General features: G+C 46.8%; 2 protein-coding genes and 1 non-coding gene across 3 annotated transcripts; all 3 read left to right on the forward strand.

Moving 5' to 3' along the window:
- The first annotated feature begins 4,729 nt into the window (after positions 1 to 4,729).
- TRNAD-GUC (transfer RNA aspartic acid (anticodon GUC)) lies at positions 4,730 to 4,801 on the forward strand. The gene has a single exon. It is a non-coding gene; the product is annotated as a tRNA-Asp (tRNA).
- A 124-nt stretch (positions 4,802 to 4,925) lies between these two features.
- Positions 4,926 to 6,095, forward strand: LOC149337421 (uncharacterized). Its single transcript, XM_089554425.1, has one exon. It carries the CDS (start codon positions 4,926 to 4,928, stop codon positions 6,093 to 6,095), a length of 1,170 nt encoding a protein of 389 aa, XP_089410551.1.
- A 2,596-nt stretch (positions 6,096 to 8,691) lies between these two features.
- On the forward strand, positions 8,692 to 9,699 carry LOC149337422 (uncharacterized). The gene has a single exon (XM_089554881.1). It carries the CDS (start codon positions 8,692 to 8,694, stop codon positions 9,697 to 9,699), a length of 1,008 nt encoding a protein of 335 aa, XP_089411007.1.
- The last annotated feature ends 11,802 nt before the right edge of the window (positions 9,700 to 21,501 follow it).

The following is a 21,501-nucleotide window of genomic DNA, read 5'->3' on the forward strand; positions in this document are numbered from 1 at the left end:
TGGGCGATTTCAACTGTGTACTGAATGCTCGTGACAAAACCAGCACACGCGGCTACAGAGACAAGAGTACTGATGTGTTGTGCCAGTTAAGAAGCGAGTGGAACATGTGGCTGAGTAGCTGGGGGGAGCGCGTGCCGTACAGTACACGCACTTCCAAGGTTCGAGCCACGCGCGCCTTGACAGAATTTACGTGTCGCTGGATTTGATTCCCGTCTGCAATGAATACCAAGTTGTGCCCATGACATTCACTGATCAGTGCTTAGTGAAATGCGTATTCGGCACGAAAAAACGAAGGAATGCATTTAGCTGGGAGTTTTGGAAATTTAACAACAAATTGCTCAGTGACGAAGCCTTTAGACGGGTTGTACTGAATGAACTCATTAAAGTAAGGCCGGGCACATTGTATCACAAAAATTGGTGATACAATTTTTGTGATACATTGGTGTCACAAAAATTGAAAGTCGAATATGGCGTCCCTCAAGGATCAATCTTAGGACCCCTCTTATTTCTTGTATACATAAATGATATAACGTCAATACCAAACTCCCCTGAAATAATAATGTATGCTGACGACACAAATATCTTCTTCACTGGCACCACAAAAGAGGGCATAGAATCATCAGCTAACAGTTACCTCCTGCATCTTTCCAGATGGCTTAAAAGCAACCGGCTGAGTTTAAACACATGCAAAACCAAATGCATAATTTTTAAGCCAGCAAATAAAAGAGACCCCTACTGTGTTCATCTGAAATTTGAGGACACGCTACTGGAAGAAGTCACAGAGCAAAAGTTCTTGGGCGTATGGTTTACAGAGGACCTTACTGGAATACTCACGTTAACAAATTAAAAAGTGAGCTTTATCGAGTTACTGGTTGCATGTATAAAATACAAAATATACTACCCACTTGGTTGAAGCAAGCATTATACTATTCAGTTTTTTATTCAAAACTCAGTTACGGCATTCTAGTATGGGGAACTACAACAGCTTCAAACTACAACAAACTAATCATGATACAAAAGAAAATATTGAGAATGTGTGAAAACTATATTGGTGACAAACGAGGACTGCGAACAAAACCGCTCTTCATTAAACACAGCATGCTTAAAGCAGATCAAGTTTATTATTTCAAACTACTTCAGTGGATTTATAAAAATAGGCTGCACACAATACCCGTAGACAGTTGCACTTCATACCCAATACGTAGACCACACCATCTCAAGCCCGCCACAAGAACTAATTACGGAAGGCAAACATTGAATTATCAAACAATTAACGTATTAAACAGTGATCACTTTAATGTACAATACACACAATCCTTCCACAACTTCAAAAAGAACTGTAAAAAGCTATTAGTGGTCAGTGACATTGCATTCTCTTTTTGTTAACTTGCGCTCATCCCTGATAACAAATGTAACCTCAGCTACGTTGCATTATGTTATGTTATTTCTATTATTTAGGTTGTATTATGTTATGTTATTTCTCTGTTCGGTTGTACAATATATTTGCCATTGTTTCAGCATGTACCCTACACATCAGTCTAAACCTCGTTTTTTTCTGAAATGCTTGTATGTACTGATCTATTTACTGCATATGCGATTTATTTTTCGGACCAATGAATTGTGGTTTTTCTTTTCTTTGATTGGCTTCTGATGCAAGCCAATTTTGTTATTACATAATACCTATTGCATATGCCTTTTCTTCCTCTTTAAAATATACCATGTTCAAGAAAAACTAATGCTGTGAAGACATGTGATCTAAATAACTGAATTTTTTTTTTGCTTTCTGTTGTGTGCTAAAAATGTTTAGCAAATATGTTTGTAAATGACACGTTATGCTGCCTTGAACTGTGGGGGCGCAGAGGCTCTGTCAGGCATTTTGCCTTTACCTCTGCCCCCTACACGGAGAGAATCCGTGACACAATAAAGAAAAAAAAATCTGGAAGAAATGGGAGATGTGCAAAGAACAGATTGAAATAAAAGCCATTGATAGGTCCAGTTGCCTGCGGTACCAGGAGAAAATTAAAGAAACCCAGCTAAAGGCTTTGCTGGAAAAACTACATGAGCAAGAATGTAAGGCACCCGGCAAATGGATAGAAGATATTAGGAAAATAAAAGAACAGCTTGCGTTGATGGAAGAAGACAGATACCAAGGAGCGTTAGTAAGGGCAAGGGCGGAAAGTTGGAACATGGGCGAGACGCCCTCGAAAAGAGCACTGGCATTAGAAAAGTCTCATGCAGAGAAAAATCACATTGATAAGATTGCATGGGGCGGCAGGCTATCGTCAGATGACGAACATATCAGACAAGGCTTCTTCCAGTATTATCAGCAGCTTTTTAACAAACAGCAGGTCGACATAAACGTGTTCAAAGAAAAGTTTCTTATGGCTATGCCACGACTAGACGAGGACACGAAGAAAAGATTAGAGATGCCAATCACAGAACTCGAGGTCGAAAAAGCAATCGATAGTTTAAATATTGGAAAGTCACTGGGCCAGACGGCTTAAGTGCAGCTTTCTATAAGGGGTTTAAGAACGAAGTAGCGCCAATATTGACTGCGTTGTTCCAAGAAGCCTACGAAATAAAGAGATTGCCGCTGTCATACGGGTTATCTCACACTATTCTAATTCCCAAGACAAATAACGAGGAAAAGCTCCAGCAGGTCACAGCTTACAGGCCAATTTCCTTGGCTAATGTCGATTATAAAATATTAATGAAAGTGCTAGCAAGGAGACTGCAGTCAGTAATTCAGGATATTGTCGGCCCTCATCAAACGTGCGGGATAAAGGGGAGATCAATTATGACTAACATACACACGGCAAGATCGGTTCTGGAGTGTTGTGATCTGACTAATGAATGTGTGGTCATCCTCCAATTAGACCTCGAAAAAGCATTTGACTGTGTAGCCCACGAAATTTTGCTCAGTATTCTGGACCACGCGAATGTAGGTTCAGTAATCTGAGAGGGCGTGGTCATGGCGTACCGCGGCTGCACTACGAGATTAATTATAAACAAGAGTCTGGGGGCCCCCATTCGGGTGCAACGTTCGGTACGCCAGGGCTGCCCCCTCAGTCCCCTTTTGTTTGCCATTTACATAGACACACTATGTTGGAACATTATTAAGAACGAGGCTGTTCAAGGTTTTAGGTTGCAGGCAGCTGAAGTCAAGTTGCTTGTGTACGCGGATGACCTAGCGGTGTTTGCTGTGAATCAGCAGAGCATACGGGAGGCTGGTTGTGTCTGTTGACAGTTTCAGGAAGGCAACCGGAAGTAAAGTGAACTGGGCAAAGTGCCGGGGACTTTGGCATGGGGGTTGGCCATCAACCCCAGATCTTTTTGCAAATGTGACTTGGGTAACTATACCCCCAAAATACCTAGGAGTGCCACTAAATTGCTACAGGGACAGTGATGCATATTGGAAAGAACAAGCGAACGAACTACGGGAAAAATCAGATAGATGGAAGGGGGCACATTTATCAATCTTTGCGAGAGCGACGGTGTGCAACTTGTTCTTTTTAAGCAAACTGTGGTACGTCATGCAAGTGTTGCACTGTTCCCGGGCAAATGTACAGAAGATACATCGCATTTTAGCTGTTTTTGTTTGGTCCTCGACCTGGGAACGGTGCCGACGGACGAATTTGTTTAGACGTGTGAAAGATGGCGGCCTTGGGCTAGGACATCTGTTTCTGCGCCAGCTTGTAAACAGGTTTTTCTTTTTTCGAGATGTGCGTGACCCTTTTTTGAGAACTATGTGTCAACTAAGGTTGACCCGTGTTTTGCCTGATTTTGTTGTGGGAACAAATTATTTTTCCGGAAGAACTTTAGGTTACTTCAGAGAAGTTGCTGATAGCGTTAAATTTCTGGTTGTGCGTTTTTCGAGAGAATATTTAAGTGACGTGAAGCGGAAAAAGCTATACGCAGATCTGTGTGATGTTGTTTTTCCAGTGCCAATGTACAGAGCTTTGTACGATGGAGGCCACGGAGGGGATGTTCTGAAAAGAGTAAAAAGAATGCAAGTACAGCCAGGAACCAAAACTTTCTTCTTCAAGTTACATACAGAAACACTATCAGTTAAAAGGTTTTTAGAGGGAAGGGGCTTATTCCTGTCGTGGGGTTCGCATTGCCTAATATGCAAGTGTCCCGAAACAATAGACCACGTGTTTCTTCACTGTTGGGAGGGGGTGTTTTTTTGGGACGTTCTGCAACGAACAATTAAAAAAGAGCTGCCGCTTCATCCCTACGGTATCAGATATTTGGCAATTGAGAACCAGGACGGGTTCCCGTTTGATAAGGTAATGCTCTGGGGCCTACATAGTATATGGCGCTCCAGAATGGCGGGGTATTACTGCGATTCTGACGCGAGACTAGCCCGCATGTATTTTCGGGAAAATGTACGTAGATTTGTGGAAGTAATGAAACTACAAACATGTGTACCCGATTGGCTACCCAGGATGGAAAATTTGACTCTGTTGAGAGAATTTTAAACTTGACAAGGCCTTCCAGGAAGATGTGGCAGGTTGCTGGTTGTTCAATGTTTGGTGCCTGTAGATTTTGTGTTGTTTTCTTGAAGGCAATAAAGAAAAAAAAGTCCTCGTTAGTATAGTGGCCAGTATCCCCGCCTGTCACGCGGCAGACCGGGGTTCGATTCCCCGACGGGGAGCTTCTTCTTCTTTTTTCCTCCCTTTGGCCTTGTGTGTCTTTACCTATGCGACACTGCTCCTGCACTTCTGCGTCCTCGTTAGTATAGTGGCCAGTATCCCCGCCTGTCACGCGGGAGACCGGGGTTCGATTCCCCGACGGGGAGCTTCTTTTTTCCTCCCTTTGGCCTTGTGTGTCTTTACCTATGCGACACTGCTCCTGCACTTCTGCGTCTTCGTTAGTATAGCGGGATTCTACTTCCGGACGCAGAAGCGAACGGACGTGTCTCGATGGGCTCCGTCGGAGCGGGTTCAGCGGCCCAGTCGGGCAGCGGTAACAGGATTTTGGACACTGCTGATCGGGATTATCAAGTGATACTGCCGCAACTGCCATCAGGTCAGATTGTTTTGAACACAGTTTTTTTGCACGGCGATGTGAGAGCGCGGCCTTTCCGCGTCGAAGATTTCAGAGACGCCCTTGCTAATCTGGGAGCACTCCCAGATGTTATCGCCCTGGGGGCGTACCAAATGAACCATGTATGGGCGGTAACTTTCAAGACAGCGGAAGCGGTGAAGAGCATGCTCGCTAAAGGCGACATGCTGGTGAAGGAGCGTCGGTGTCTCGTTATAAACCCGAACAACGAAGACGTCAGGCTCAAGCTTCACTGGCTCCTTCATGGAGTCAGCGACGATGATGTGCGGGCAGCGCTGGCAAATTATGGCAAGGTAACTGAAGTTACCAGGGAGAAGTGGCGTATCTACGGCATTACCGACAGGTCGTCGACGACACGTCTCGTCGCCCTGAAGTTGAAGGCCGGTGTCAGTGTGGAAGACCTGCCCGATCAGGTGCGTGTGGGCGGTGAGCTGGCCTTAGTTGTGGTACCGAACCGGGCACCCTTGTGTTTGCGCTGCAACAGTAAGGGCCATATACGGCGTGATTGCAAAGTCCCGCGCTGTTCTCGGTGCCGGCGCTTTGGTCACAACGATACGGACTGCGTTAAAACCTACGCAACCATCACCGGTCAGCCGAAAAAGAACGATGTGACCGAGCTCGTTACGGATGACAAAGACGCTGAAGAGGCTTCCAGAGGGGCTGGGAATGTGCCCGTGCAGTCTCCAACGGGCGACAAGGCTGAAGCCACCGAGGACGCTCAAGGCGCCGTCAGCAAAGGCGACCAACAAAATCAAGGCAACACCACCCCCTCGGGGGCGGGGACTGCGAAAGACGACTCCGGCAAGGAGTTGGAAGTAGTGTCGACGGGGGGCTGGTGGGATGGTGAGCAAACCATGGACACCACACGTGCAGTGCCAGGAAAAAGAGTGCACGAGGAAACAGTCGTCGCGGGCGACAACGCCGACGTGGAACCGCCTCCAAAGACGTCTGCTACTAGGCGGCCGAGTTTCAAGCCCAAGCCGAACATTCCGCCCGACCGCAGAGGGGGCGGCACGGAGCCCTCGTAGAAGCGCGGGCCAGTCTTGTTCCTGCCCACGAAACTGCAATTAGCGTGCAACATGGAGCTGTATCAAGGGCCAAAACAACGACGAGGACTACTACTTTGCTGCGGGGGCGGAAAAGTCAGGTGCCGCGGTTTTCAACGGCAGCGGCGTACCTCAGATTGTCGAGGTAAGCCCCGTGCGGTCCTTGTGTCCTAGCGTAAATATGGCAGCAAACTTTAAAAAATCCCTCCGTGTAGCAACATTGAATGTTCGGGGCTTGACAAGTAGGCGAAGGCAGTGCCAGGTTAGTAGGCTACTTATCGAAAACGAGCTGGGCATCGTTGCTGTCCAAGAAACGAAGGTCAGCAGCGAGGACCAAACGGACCGCATGGTGCAGCCCTTTACAACTCATTTCAATGTTTGTATAGCTCATGCGGTTGGAACATCGGCGGGATGCGCGCTCTTTGTACGTAACAGTATTGGGATTTTGGAGGAGCAAGTCACTGTTTGCGAAAGTGGCCGTTTTGTTATCCTGGATTTTTCATTCTGTGATTTATTGTGGCGGGTTGTGTGTCTTTATGCGCCTAACAAAGAAACCGATCGCAGAATTTTTTTTGAAAACCTCGAGCAGTATTTGAAAACAGAGCGACATGTTATATTTATGGGAGACTTCAATTGTGTTTGTAGGCCAGAGGACCGAGCTAAAGTCCGTACTCTAAAGGATCAAAGTGTGCAGGTTCTGGATGAGCTCGTAGAGGAGTACGACTTAATAGATGTTGGCTGCATGTTATCACCCGACAGTCAGGCACAGTTTACTCATTTCCAGGGTGAAAGCCATGCCAGGCTCGATCGCATATACATATCGGTGCATCTGGCGCCGCTCTGCGAAAACTACGAAGTCATTCCAGTATCCTTCTCTGACCACTGCATGGTTTCCTTCCCCTTAGAATCAAAATTAAAGGCGGTGAGATTTAATTGGGATTTACGGAAATTTAATGCCAAACTTCTGGACGACAACAGCTTCGTTTGCGAGGTAAATAATTTACTGAAGTCATTGCATGTGTCTGGAGCCGAAAGCTGGTTGGAAAGGTGGGAAGGCTTCAAAAATGACGTAAAAATGAAAGCTATTGAGAGAGAAAGCATACTAAGACGCGAAGAAAAACAGAAAGAAAAGGAATTGCACAGCCAGTTGAAACTATTGCTGAACATAGAATCTGCGCAGCCTGGTTTATGCATGAAACAGATAAAGGAAGTTAAAAGAAAGCGAGAGCAGGCCAATGAAGATAAGTACCGAGGGGCCGTTAAGCGGGCACGCACTGAGCGATTATGGATGGGTGAGGCGCCCACTAAGCGGTCACTGAGCGATGAAAAGAGCTATGCCTCGAAAAAAGAAATACAAAAACTAATGTACAGAAATGAAGAAACCACTGATCCAGAGAAGAAAAAACGCGCCTTTTTTGAGCAATATCAAGCTTTGCTAGGACAGAAGCAAGTGAAGAAGGACGGCTTTGAACGTGACTATTTTCGATTAATGCCCAAATTAGATGAGAGTGAGAAGGAAAGACTTGAAGCTCCAATCAGTATAACAGAAATAGAGAAAGCAATTGACCAGTTAAATGCCGGGAAGTCCCCTGGGCCCGACGGCCAGGGAGCAGCTTTCTACAAAGCCTTTAAAGATGAACTAAGTCAGGTTCTGCATAGAGTAATCGAAGAAGCCTATGAAACAAAACGATTGCCGCCATCTTTCAAAGCTGCCCTCGTTGTATTGATTCCGAAGTATGAGGACTCAGCAAAGCTGCTTTTGGTGGGGTCTTATCGGCCGATAATCCTCACCAATGTAGATTACAAAATCCTTATGAAAGTTTTAGCGAGAAGGACACAGAGCGTCATTAAAGACGTAGTGGGACCACACCAAACTTGTGGAATACAAGGACGAAGTATTACGACCAATATACATGTGGCGAGAAGTGTTTTGGAGTGTTGCGATACTTTTGATGGACGAGTTGCGATGATGCAGCTCGACCTAGCAAAAGCTTTTGATCGAGTGTGCCCTGAAGTGCTTTTTAATCTCCTAGAATTTGTGAACATAGGAAATGTTATTACAGAGGGAGTCAAAATGGCTTACTCTGATTGTGCAGTGCGAATTATTATAAATAGGAATCTCACCGAAAGAGTGCCAGTGAAACCGTCTGTGAGGCGGGGCTCTCCATTATCCCCGTTGCTTTTTGCTTTATACCTAGAGCCGTTATGCTTGAGCATGATACAGAACGAAAGGATACGCGGTTTCGCGCTGGAAGCAACGGAGGTAAAAATGCTTGCGTACGCAGATGATGTCGCTATTTTTTGTAGAGACAAAGAAAGCGTTCAAGAACCTGTTAGAGTGGCGGCTGATTTCTGCGCTAAAACGGGGTGCCGTGTTAAATGGGAGAAATCATCTGGATTCTGGCACGCGAATTGGGATCAAAAGCCTGAAGTGTTTGCCAATGTGCGATGGACAGCGCTGCCCTCAAAGTACTTGGGTGTACCACTTGACCAATACAATGACACTGAGGAATACTGGAATAGGGAAATAGAGAATCTCAGAAGGAAAACGCAAGCATGGAACGGCCGGAACCTATCTATGTTCACACGAGCAACTGTTTGCAACCTTTTATTGGTTGCAAAAGTGTGGTATGTCTTGCAGGTATTGTTCATGTCGCGCGTAACCATACAAAAAATACATCGAATCTTTGCTCTTTTCGTGTGGGGAAGCACATGGGAACGTACGAGTCGGACAAATCTGTTTCTTTCGGTTCGAAAAGGGGGAGTGGGGCTTATGCATTTGTTTATCAGACAGATTGTGTCGCGTTTTATTTTTCTGCGAGACCAGAATGATCCATTTTTGTGTACTTTTGTGCAAGTGCGCCTGCGCAATGCTTTGCCTGAGTTTTTGGTGTCCTGTTCTGATAAAAGAACGACAGCCGTAAGAGGATTTTGGCGCGAAGTTGTCACGGCTTTTAACATGCTGAAAGTGCGCTTTTCTTTAGATTATTTAAGTTCTGTGCCGCGAAAGAAACTGTGTAAAGATTTGTTGGATGTCATGCTGCCTGCACCAGTGTATCGACAGCTTGGTTGCGGAGGCCCAGGGCAAGATGTTCTGAAAAGGGTGAAACGTATGCCAGTAAATCCTAACGTGAAAAGTTTTTTCTTCAAACTAAATACAAACACTCTGCCAGTTAAAACCTGGCTAGAACAAAAGGACATTTTTGTGCCATGGACGGTTAACTGTATGCTCTGCAAAAAGCCTGAGACAGTCGAGCATGTGTTTATAGAATATTGGGATCCGGTATTCCATTGGGACATTCTACAAAGAACAATAAAGAAAGACCTGCCAATCACGCCGTATGGAATCCGGTTCTTAGCGGTAGAAGATGACCGAGATGTTCCTTATGACCTCATCATGCTACTGGGCCTCCACAGCATATGGAAAACCAGGATGTCAGTGAGAAATGCCGATGTGAACATTCGACCTGTCAGAGAAAGTTTCATTGAAAGTGTTGTGCGTGTGCGGGAATGTTACCGAGCCCAATCCGAGCTACCCGAATGGCTTGGCGTGCTGGATGAACTTGCAGCCCTCAAGAAGTTTTAAACAACCACGTTGACCGTAGGCCGGTTCACGTGTTTTAGCGGTTTGTTTGTGTGTTTGGTTGTTAGCTTTGTCAAAACAGGCAATAAAAAAAAAAGGTAGTATAGTGGCCAGTATCCCCGCCTGTCACGCGGGAGACCGGGGTTCGATTCCCCGACGGGGGCTTCTTCTTCTTTTTTCCTCCCTTTGGCCTTGTGTGTCTTTACCTATGCGACACTGCTCCTGCACTCCTGCGTCCTCGTTAGTATAGTGGCCAGTATCCCCGCCTGTCACGCGGGAGACTGAGGTTCGATTCCCCGACGGGGAGCTTCTTCTTCTTTTTTCCTCCCTTTGGTCTTGCCTGTCTTTACCTAAGCGACACTTCTCCTGCTCTTCTGCCTCCTCGTTAGTATAGTAGCCAATATCCTCGCCTGTCACGCGGGAGACCGGGGTTCGATTCCCCAACGGGGAGCTTCTTTTCCTTTTTTCCCCTTAGGCTTTGTGCGCCTTTACCAAAGCGACGCTGCTCCTGCGCTTCTGCCTCCTGGTTAGTATAGTGGCCACCATTCTACTTCCGGCCACTGGCGTGTACGGACGCAGGATCATGAGCTCCCACGGAGCGGCGAAGCGGCCGTCGATGGCCGCGGAAACAGGATTGAAGATAAGGAAGAACAGGAGTACGAAATCATTTTGCCTACGTTGCCTACCGGTCGTGTTGTTTTGAACACCGTGTTTTTGCATGGCGACGTGCGAGTTAGGCCCTACAGGGTCGAAGATTTCCGCGACGCCCTCGCCAACGCTGGTGCGCTCCCCGACTTTGTGGCGTTAGGGGCGTATAAGGTCAACCATGTTTGAGCGGTCACGCTCAACAGTATCGAAGCAACAAAGAAGTTGGCAGCGATAAAGGAACTGGAAGTTAAAGGACGGCGCTGCATAATCATCGATCGTGCCGACCAATTGGTGAAACTACGGCTGCACTGGATGCTGCACGGTGTAGCCGACGACGACATTCGGACGGCTTTTGCGGCTTTTGATAATGTAATGGAGGTGACCCGGGAGCGTTGGCGTGTTTCAGGCGTCAAGGAGAAGGGGTGTACAACCAGGACCGTTCTCCTGAAGCTGAAACCCGGTATGAAGGTTGACGACCTGCCACACCAGTTATGCGTCGTCGGGGAGCTGGCCCTTGTTGTGGTTCCTGGGCGGCCTATGCAGTGCCTACGGTGCCGCGGCACGGGTCACGTTCGACGTGAATGCAAGGTAACCCGGTGTTCCAAATGCAGGCGGTATGGCCACGGTGACACTGAGTGTGTTCGCACATACGAGGTGGCTACCGGTGCGGTATCGAGAGACGACACGGCAGAACTTCTCATGGACGTCGTCGAGGCGGAGGAGGCGGCAAAAGGAGCTGTGGAAGTTGGCAAGGCTGCTGGGACGACCGACGCATCAGGGCCTCCCAGCGGAGACATTAGTGGACACTGCAACCAAGGGAAGCAACTCGAAGAGGAAGAATTACTTACGAGTCAGGTGAACACGTCGGCAAACGGGGAGAACATCTTGGCAACTAATGACGCCGAGCCAATGATCAGCGAGGAACAGCAGGACCATAGCTGTGCCCGTTGAGCGAGCGGAACCGCCTCAGCCAAGAGCCCTCATGGCCTGACCGACAACGAAGGGGACAAGGCGGCAGCTCTCAGTGGTGAGGAGCCGCCAACAAAAACTGCTCAATCCTGACGGTCATCTTTCAGACCGAAACCCAACATTTTGGCGGACAAGCATGCCGGCATTAAGGCAGCCTCGCGGCAAGGTCAGGGGCCTGCACCGGATGGCTGCGGTGGCAACGACGGCGTCTAGCCATGTGCTAGACGTGTGGGGTGAGCACCATGATCTTGGCCTCTTCACTCTTTGCGACAATGGCTTCTGTAACCCCGTTGAAAGTAGCCACACTCCATGTTAGGGGCTCGGCAGGAAAGAAAAAGCAAAGCCAAGTGTACCGGCTTTTAACGGAGCAGGATATTGACCTACCGGCCGTGCAGGAGAGAAGAGCAGAAGGGGAGGAAGAGACCGGGAGCATGGTGCGACGTTTCACGTCTAGATTCTATGCTGTAGTGAGTTATGCGATAGGTACATCCGCTGCAGCGTCCTTTTTGTAAAGAAGTTGCCGGGTCTTGTCGTGCACGCTCATTTCTCGTGTTCTTCAGGTCGTTGTGTCGCTATCGATTTTACATTGAACAACACTGAGTGGCGAGTTGTCTGTGCGTACGCACCAAATGTTACGGACGAAAGGGCCGCGGTTTTCCAAAGTGTTGAACAGCGTCTTAGTTCCGAGAAACAGCTTATTATCATGGGCGCAATCAACTGCGTCCTGAGTGGCTTTGATAAGACCAGTGCAAGGGTGTTCAGGGACGCAAGTACGAAGATACTGTAGCAAATCATTGGCAAATGGAACCTTGAGGATGTGGCAGAGTGCTTGCAAGGCGCGTGCGGTGTGAAGTACACACACTTTCAGAGGACAAGCCATGCTCGGCTTGACCTCATTTATGTATCGCCGGATGTGATTCTAAAATGCAACAGTTACCATGTAGTGCCGGTGGCTTTTTCGGACCACTGTTTAGTAGAATGTGGGATAGGATTGAAAAAACGGGGCACTGCTTTTAGTTGGGATGTGTGGAAAATAAATAACAAGCTAATTAAGGACGATAACTTTAACTGTGCACTAATTGAAGAAATCAGCAGAATAGACGCTAGTAGTGAACTGAAAATATGTCAACAGTGGGAGCTTTGCAAAGAACAGGCTAAAATTAAAGCAGTTGAACGATCTAGTGCCATTGCGTACGAAGAGAACCTAAACGAACGCATTCTACGATGTATGCTTGCAAAACTGCTAGAAAAGGAAAGTAAAGCGCCTGGTAAATGGATCGATGCCATCAGGAAAATAAAACAAAAAATTCAGCTAATAGAAGAGGACCGTTATCGTGGAGCGTTGGTGCGGGCCAGAGCGGAAGATGTAGCAGCAGCGGAGACGCCGTCGAAACGAGCGTTGGGAATTGAAAAGGCCCATGCTCGGTGAAATCACATTGATAGCATAGAATGGGGTGGCATTTTATCAAACGAAAACGAACATTTACAGCGTGCGTTTTAGAGCGCAGCTCTTTGGCGTCCGTTCCTGGGTTTCGCGTCGTCGTCGTCGTCGGCGTTGCCGTCGGCGTCGGCCTCGTAACCAGCTCCGCCCCCCTTTCATCCGCAGCTGGGGTTGACTCACTATCGGCGTCAGCGGCATCAGTCAGTCGCTGCTATCTCTTCCCTCCTCCCTTTATCGTGTTGTCCGCTTGCTGCGCGCGCTTCTGCCCCCATCGTTTGCCGCTGGGTGTACACGCCGCCCCCTCCCCCCTTTTCCTGCGAGTCTCCGGTTGTCAAAGCGCCGGCTCGAACTTAATTCCTTTCTTCGCTCCTCCTCCAATGCAACCCCTGTGCGGTGGCAGAGAGCCAGATCGGTGGCGGCGGATCTGTATATGTGCACCGCCCGAGCCGAAATTGCCGCTGCCGTTAGCCCTGTGCGGTGGCAATCAGAGAGCCAGATCGGTGGCGGCGGATCTGTATATGTGCACCGCCCGAGCCGAAATTGCCGCTGCCGTTCGCCACTGCGAAATTATCTGCCAGTTCTTTCTGAGCCATGAGCGAGACGACCGATGGAAGTCCTCCGTCTGCTAAAAAAAAAAATTCTGTGATAGCGCATACATGTGTTGCTCGATTTCTTTGCCTCAATCTATCGAAAAGGTGAAACAGCTTATTTGCTGCGCTCAAATTTCGCATTAGGAAGTAACGTAATCGTCGGTAATTTTTTTTTAATACTATCAGGCGCTCTTCGCATTACAGGATGCAGACATGAATACGTTTATGGACAGGTTTCTTGGGGCACTGCCGCTACTCAGCGACAAGCAGAAAGACGCTTTAGAGCTCGCAATAACCGAATCATAGGTAGAAATGGCAATAGACAATTTAAACTCTGGGAGATCACCAGGACCAGACGGGTTAAGCGCGGCGTTTTACAAATCATTTGAGAGCAGAACCGCACCAGTGTTGAAGACTGTCTTAATGAAGCTTACGACGTACGTGAATTGCCCCCGTCTTATGGTAAATCACACCCTGCCCTAATTTCGAAAGCTGATGAAGCTGACAAGTTACGACACGTAACAGGATACAGACCAATTGCTCTCACAAATGTTGATTATAAAATTTATATGAAGGTGTTGGCGCAAAGGTTGCAGTGTGTAATCCAGGAAATTGTTGGCCCCCTTCAAATGTGTGCGATAAAAAGCCGGTCTATTCTTTCAAACATACAGAAGGCAAGATGTGTGCTCGAGTGCTGTGATTTTACAAATAGTCGCGTTGCCATCTTGCAGCTTGATCTCGAAAAGGCGTTCGACTGTGCCGCGCATTAAATTTTGCTGTGAATACTTGATTGTGTGAATGTTGGTTATGTTATCCGGGAGGGAGTCGCCTTGGCGTATCGGAACTGTACGACGAGATTGATTGTTAACCAGAGTCTGGGGGCCCCCATTCGTGTGCAGCGTTCGGTACGTCAAGGCTGCCCCGTAAGCCCTGTTTTATTTGCCATTTACATCGAAACTATGTGTTTAAACATCATCGAAAACGGGAGAATAACTGGTTATCGGCTGCAAGCTGCGGAGGTGAAGCTGCTGGCATATGCGGATGGTTTAGCGGTTTTTTCCGTTAATCGAGAAGGTGTAACAGAGGCAGTTTAATGTGTCGCTGAATTCTGCAAAACCTCTGGTAGCAGAGTGAACTGGTCTAATTCAGTGTGGCTCTGGCACGGAGCATGGCAAACGACGATTGACCACTTTGCAAACGTACCCTGGGTGAAACCCCAACGCAGTACCTTGGAGTACCGCTAGAAAGCTATCGCGATAGCGAAACATATTGGAGAGTGCAGACCCAAGATGTGCGTGAGAAGGCGGAAATATGGAAAGGAACATGCTTATCCATTTTCGGTAGATTCACCGTGTGCAACCTTTTCTTTATCAGTAAGGTGTGGTATGCGATGCAAGTGTTGAATTGTGCAAGACTGAACATACAAAAGCTACATCGGATTTTTTCTGTTTTTGTGTGGGTTGCACAATGGGAAAGGTGCAGCCGGACGAATTTATTTAGAAGAGTGAAGGATGGCGGAGTGGGTCTGGGACACCTTTTCTTGCGGCAGATTGTTAACAGATTTATGTTTCTGCGTGATGTCAGTGATCCGTTTTTGCGCACCGTGTGCGAAGTAAGGATGGGGCGCGCGCTGCCTGACATTGTTATTGCAACCGAAACCCTATCGGGCGGAATTTCCATCATCATCATCCGCCCTTCCTACACCCACTGCAGGTCAAAGGCCCCTCCCATGTCTCTCTGATTAACCCTGTCTTTTGCCAGCTGCGGCCACAAGATTCCCGCAAAGTTCTTAACGTGTTCAGCCAGCTAACTTTGTGCCGCCTCCTGCTACCCTTGCTATCTCTTGGAATTCACTCCGTTGATAGATGCAAGGAGGAAAAAACTAATTTATGCACTTTTTTCTTTACCAGAACCTTTCTAGTGCAGTTTTATTTAAAAAAAATAAAGCCGGATTGATACTGTCACTTCACAAAGCAGAAAAAAGTGGGACAGCGTATGTCCCACCAACCACATAGGGTGTATAGGGTCCCACCATCCACTTCAGGCAAGGCCTCAGCGGCAGTGAAACGGGACAAAGCAAGTGACGTAAAGTGGCACATTGCACATTTTTTCGGATGTACTTGGTGCGCACTTCCTTCTGCTTTGTAGAGTACCACCCGCATCGCAGTCGTTTCCCAGTGAGAACGGGGTGGTGGCCATTTCCGCCAAATCGGAGCTCATCAGGAACACCACTCATTGCGCGTCTATTCTTCTTGCCTTTCTTGTTGGCGCTTTTGGCTCTTTTTAGTTTCTAAAGGTGTTTTGGGCTATCAGCTGACGCCCAAGCATCAGGCGGAACTGTAGATAGGTCACAGGGCTCATGGAGGAAATTTAGTGAAAGCAATGATCACCGTTGCGTTCAAGATGAAGTAAAAAATAAATACGGCTCCACAAGCGCTTTGAACGGCGGTCAGGTGGATAGCCATTTCTTTTCTGTTCGAATTTCTCACTCCCCCCCCCCCCCATCCAAATGTTGTATTCTTTCACAACACGTGGATAATCTACAATGCCTCTTTCTTCTGTTTTGAAGGGTTCGCTGGAATTCCACAACACTTTCTGGGTCATGATAGTTCGACATGATGTGCACATTCTTGGAATCTCGACATTGGAATCTCGATCGCATCAGCTTTCTCCCTCCAAATGGAGGACTTTCGCTCCAGCTTGTTGTCGACTTCGACTTCGGGTGGTAGATCCATCTTGTTCGCTCCAAATGTAGCACAGGGAAGAATGTCTTTCTTTCGCAGCTCTTGAAGCAGCTTGGTAGAGCTGAGGAAATTATCAAAAATTACTGTGAGGCAGCAGGGCTGCGCCATCGGCCAGAGTCAGGACCGCGTGTTCGCCCAACGTTCCGCCTAAAGGCTTCTGCGCACTCTTCCCTTCGCAGAGCTGGAACTTGAGGTTATAGCCCGTCTCAGAATCTGCTGGTGACTGTACTTTGTATCCTCTCTTAATTTTTTGCTTCATTTGGTAGGTGTTGTTCAATTCTTTTTTGAAGATGTTCACGCTCTCATTGACAGGGAGGGGACTGCATGGCGAGTAGTGGGTCTGGGATCCCTTGTTCATCATCTCTATCAATGTCCGAACCTTGTATGAGCCTTTAAAAAATTTCGAGCCGTAATCCAGCATTCTGTCCTTGTCATTAGGGAGCAGACAGTTTGTTATGGGTTAAAATCGTTTGTAGGTACGATTTCGCTTAGATGAAGTAAGCTGTCTGAGCACCAGTACATCTGTAAGTGCTGCATGCAACTTACACTCGTGAAAAGAGGAAACCATGGTAAGCACGAAACTGCAAGCACGTGAGTGTCGCCTATTCCTTGCGGCTGGTTTGGGCTGCATACAAGTTGGCTTGCTCCACGATATGCTCGATCACGTCGTCATCGAAATTCACCATCAATGCTTCAAGGGCAGTGCTTCTTTCCGAGGTATTTTTTGACACAAACACATTGTGATTCGACGGAAACGTCGCAATTAATTTCGACATGTCCCACTGGCTGGCTGTAATATCATCTAACCCTTCAGGGGGCTTCTTGGCCTTTTTCTCTTTTACCTTTTTCCTGAGTAAGGCTTTCCGCGCAACTCTTTCGCGCTTACTTGTAGTGGAAACAGCAGTGATCACGACACATCGTCCTCTTCGCTGCTCTCATCACCTCTAAGCACTAAGTCCTCCTCGTCAGAACTCTCGCAGTACTCATCGGCACTGTCGTTCCACTTGTCCAGTAAACTAAATTAAAACTCCAAGGGCCGCCGCGGTGGCTCAGTGGCTATGGTGCTCGGCTGCTGTTTCGAAAGACGCGGGTTCGATCCCGGCCGCGGCGGCTAGAATTTCTTCGGAGGAGAAATTCGAGGCCCGTGTATTGTGCGATGCCAGTGCACGTTAAAGAACCCCAGGTGGTCGAAATTTCCGGAGCCCTCCACTACGGCGTCTCTCATAGCCTTAGTCGCTTTGGGACGTTAAACCCCATAAACCAAACCAAACCAAACTAAAACTCCAAGGCTTCTTCGGTGCTCAGATAGTTTCGTTCTTCTACGCAAAAAAAAGGATACATCGTGGTATTCAGCTCCAGCGTCAAGTTTGCGCACGCACTAGACTCGCTAACCCAGCACTACAGGCGTCAGAACGAACGACTGCCGGAAGATTCATTCATGGAACAGTATTTTCACCGAAAATGGTAACTTATGTTGCCTCCTTTTTTCTGGACGTTTCTGCAGTCGAATAAATTGGCAAACTTTTTTACCAGCCATCTCAACGCAGTTCACAAGCTTCCAAAACAAGCAAAAAAGACAAAGTGGGAACAAAAAAATAAGTAAACTGAATGAAAGTAATTTGTGGCCTCACCTTTTGATCAGCACAGAAAACTGCACTGAATGTTTCTTTAAAGCCCCATAGAGGGAGTCACACCACTCAAAGTCGCAAAGTCACAAAGTGGGACCTATGTGTCCCACCATTAATTAAAGGCTTAAAGACCAGCGTTTATCTAGCCTTTTCATTACATGCCCTGCTCAAGCCAATTTCTTCCTCTTGATTTGAATAGAATGTCATTAAACCGCGTTTTTTTCCTCATCAACTCTGCTGCTTCTGTTCTCTTGACGTCACACCTACCATTTTTCTTTCCATAGCTCACTGCGTTGTCCTTAACTTAAGCTGAACCCATTTCGTTAGCCTCCACGTTTCTGCCCCGTAGGTGAGTGCCGGTAAGTTACAGCTGTTCTAGACTTCTATATTTAGGGATGTTCGTGAACTGCCATTCCTATCTGAGAGACCCTGACTTATGCTCTCCACCCGATTGCCATTCTTCTAGTTACATACCTCTCATGATCCGGATCAGCGATCACTACCTGCCCTGAGTAGACGTATTTCCTTACTACTTCCAGAACCTCGCTACCAACTGTGAACTGCTGTTCCCTTGTGACACTTAATTTTTAGACCCCCCGTTACGCTCTTCCTACCGCATTGGTCATGCTTTGCAGTTTATCTCCCGAGTGACTTAACAATGAAATGACGTGAGCGAATCGCTGATTACTTAGTTATTCTCCATTGGCTCTTATCTCCAACTGTCCCCAATTCAGGCCTTGGGACACCTTCTGTAAGCGGCGGTGAATAGCACTGGCGAGATCATGTCTACCTGCCTTACACCGATCCTGATTGGAATTTTATTGCCGACTTTGTGGACGACTACGGTAAGTGTGGAGTCGTTATAGATATCATCCAGTGTTAGAGATATCTGCCAGTGGGACATGCTGAAATTCAATGGGGCGATTCCGACGAATCGGAATGCGTTTGGGTCGCAAACGACCATGATTCCGCAATGTGGGCATTAATTACTACTGACGTTTCCAGTGAGTGAAACGCTTCCTCGTAATGAATGACGTTTGTAAATAGTGGTCGGTTACATTCTGCGCATTTCTCTATCACCGGATCGATAGTGCAAATATGGTCTATTGCCGAGCACCCGTTACGAAATGCTGCCTGATAATTTGGTTGATTGGTCTAAGGTTGTCCTAACTCTCTGAGTAGACGCTGTAGTAACTTAGTACCTTGTAGGCAACAGCGAGTAAGCTGATCACTCTATAATTTTTAGGCCCCTGATGTACCCTTTCTTATGTATTAAGCTAATGTTAGCGTTCTTCCAAGCTTCTGGTACGCTCAGGGTCATAAGGCATTACGTACACAGCATGGTGTGTATACAAAGGAACATAAACTCACACTCACGTGTTTACATATTTATCTCCATATTTTATATCCATTAGCAGCTGACAAAACTAATTCATAATCACTTCCTAGTACCTACTTATTTCGGCCCTCACTGTTCCATCGATAGATCTTCGATCGCTTTGCGCTTGCATGGACTCACATTGCTGTGCTCTGCTCATATGCTTGTTCTAGAATGGTATCAGGTACTTAAGGTCTACAGAGAAATTGTTTAATGGCTTTTCTGACTTAATTTCCAGGTGAACACACACTCGGGGAGCCTAACATTCACAGTTGTAGATTTGGCAGAAACGTTTGCATGCCTCTGCCATTCAGGAAGGCATGCAGGATGTCTTCCGTCTAGAGCCAATTCTGCAGTAGGCAAAGAATTGTTAAATCTATGCAATTCATTTAGCTTATCCCAATTAGTGCTGCAGCCAACCCGTGGTAACAAAGTTTTGGATTTATTATTGACTAACCAACCATCGGCAGCTTATTCTACCCTTGTAGTGCCCGGTATCAGTGATCACAGTTGTGTTTTAGCAGAAATGAACTTTCAGTATGTTAAACTTGAAGACTGTGGCAATCGCCGCATTTACAGTTATCGAAAAGCAAATTTCCCCGAGATAGCCCGGGCACTTGAATCCTATGTCGATGTGTACAAAACATTGTCTGATTCACTCAGCGTTGATGAGCTGTAGCGCACACTGACAGCCAAACTTTTTGATTTGCGTGAGCAATATGTGCCGTCATGGGTGATGACGAAACGTCGCAGCAAAAGCAAGCCATGGTTTACAAAAGCGCTGCGCAGAGTCGTTGAAAAGAGGAAACAACTATATGCGCGCTTCAAAAGAAATCCGTCGCAAGATAACATGGATCAGTTAAAAAAGATTACAAAAGATATGAATGCTTCGGTCAAAGAGGCTAAATTTACCTACTTTCAGTCTTTCGACATGCGTATCCAGGATCGCCCTAAAGAATTTTGGCAGTACATAAAAAAACAGAAAGGATGAATTGTCTATCCCACCACTCGATCACAACGGAAGTATCGTTCATGATAATCTGGAGAAAGCCAAGTGCTTTAACACGTTTTTCAGCTCAGTGTTTTCTGCTAAGGACAGCAATAGCCCTGCCGGTTTTCGCCTGGCCTTGAACTGCATGGAACCTATGGAGAACATTGAATTTGATCAGCGAGGAATTGTGTCGCTCTTAGAACGCTTAAAAGATAACAGTGCCACCGGTCCGGACGGCTTACCCACGGTCCTGCTCTCTTCTTGCGCTTTTGCTTTGTCAAGGTACCTTCAAATTCTTGTCACAAAGTCTTTACAGGACGGCTCTTTGCCTGATGAATGGAGGCTTGCTAATGTTGTACCTATACATAAATCGGGACCTAGGAATGTTAGAATAGCAGCTTGGGCATGTTGGTTATTCATTCTTGATGGAACAGCGCAAAACATCGGGACAAGAGACAAGCGCTGTACAACTGGTTTTTATTTCGAAGAAACATTGCTTCTTATACCTTCTTCACCCTCTCAAAAAGCACATGCGTCGCAACCATATCGTTCAAGCGTCCACAAAAAAGCATAAGACAAATAATCGCAGATATTTATAATCACATTTTTAACATGTCAAATTCTTTCTTAGTCAAAGCAACAGACGGCGTGCTGACACAATCGTCGCGCAGACTCGCTATCGATGCTGCCTCGATTATTTCCCGGACTAACTGGTCTTTGTGATTAGCCAAAGCTTTGCATTTTTGGAAAACCGGTGCACAACTAGTTGAAGGGCAATCTCTGCAATGTATTCCCAGGTTCCTGCAAGCTTGCTCGAAATTATTTTTGTGTTCTAGCAGCCTTTCATTCATGCACCTGCCAGTCTGCCCAATGTACTGTTTACCGCAAGTCACTGGCAACGAATAAACAAGGCCTTCGGTGCACTCCACAAAGGGGGTTCGATGCTTTATCGTGCATCCCTGCTTCTTTTTGGTCGGATCGGAGTTGACTCGTCTGCACAGACTCGTCTGCACAGCGCTTGTCTCTTGTCCCGATGTTTTGCGCTGTTCCATCAAGAACTAGGAATGTTGTTTCAAATTATCGACCAGTGTCCTTGACCAGTGTATTATGCAAAGTTTTAGAGTACGTGTTTATACTACTATTATGAATCATCTTAGTATACATTCATTATTGAATACTAATCAGCATGCCTTTCGCAGTGGTTACTCGTGTGTCACCCAGCTTACCGAATTTGTACATGACCTGTCAAGTGCTTTGGATAGGAGATATTCTGTTGACTGTATTTTTCTAGATTTTAAGAAGGCCTTTGACGTCGTATCACATTCCTTGTTAATACAAAAATTATACTGGTACAACATAAATGAGAACGTTATTAGGTGGATAAAGGAATATTTGAGCTTTAGGCTTCAATGTGTT

Source organism: Amblyomma mixtum, chromosome 7 (genome assembly GCF_055824585.1).
Source record: "Amblyomma mixtum isolate Tamu chromosome 7, ASM5582458v1, whole genome shotgun sequence".
Classification (NCBI taxonomy): Eukaryota; Metazoa; Arthropoda; class Arachnida; order Ixodida; family Ixodidae; genus Amblyomma; species Amblyomma mixtum.

Coding starts and splice junctions, on each gene's coding strand:
- LOC149337421 (XM_089554425.1), top strand. CDS start 4,926: ATGGGCTCCGTCGGAGCGGGTTCAGCGGCCCAGTCGGGCAGCGGTAAC.
- LOC149337422 (XM_089554881.1), top strand. CDS start 8,692: ATGTTCACACGAGCAACTGTTTGCAACCTTTTATTGGTTGCAAAAGTG.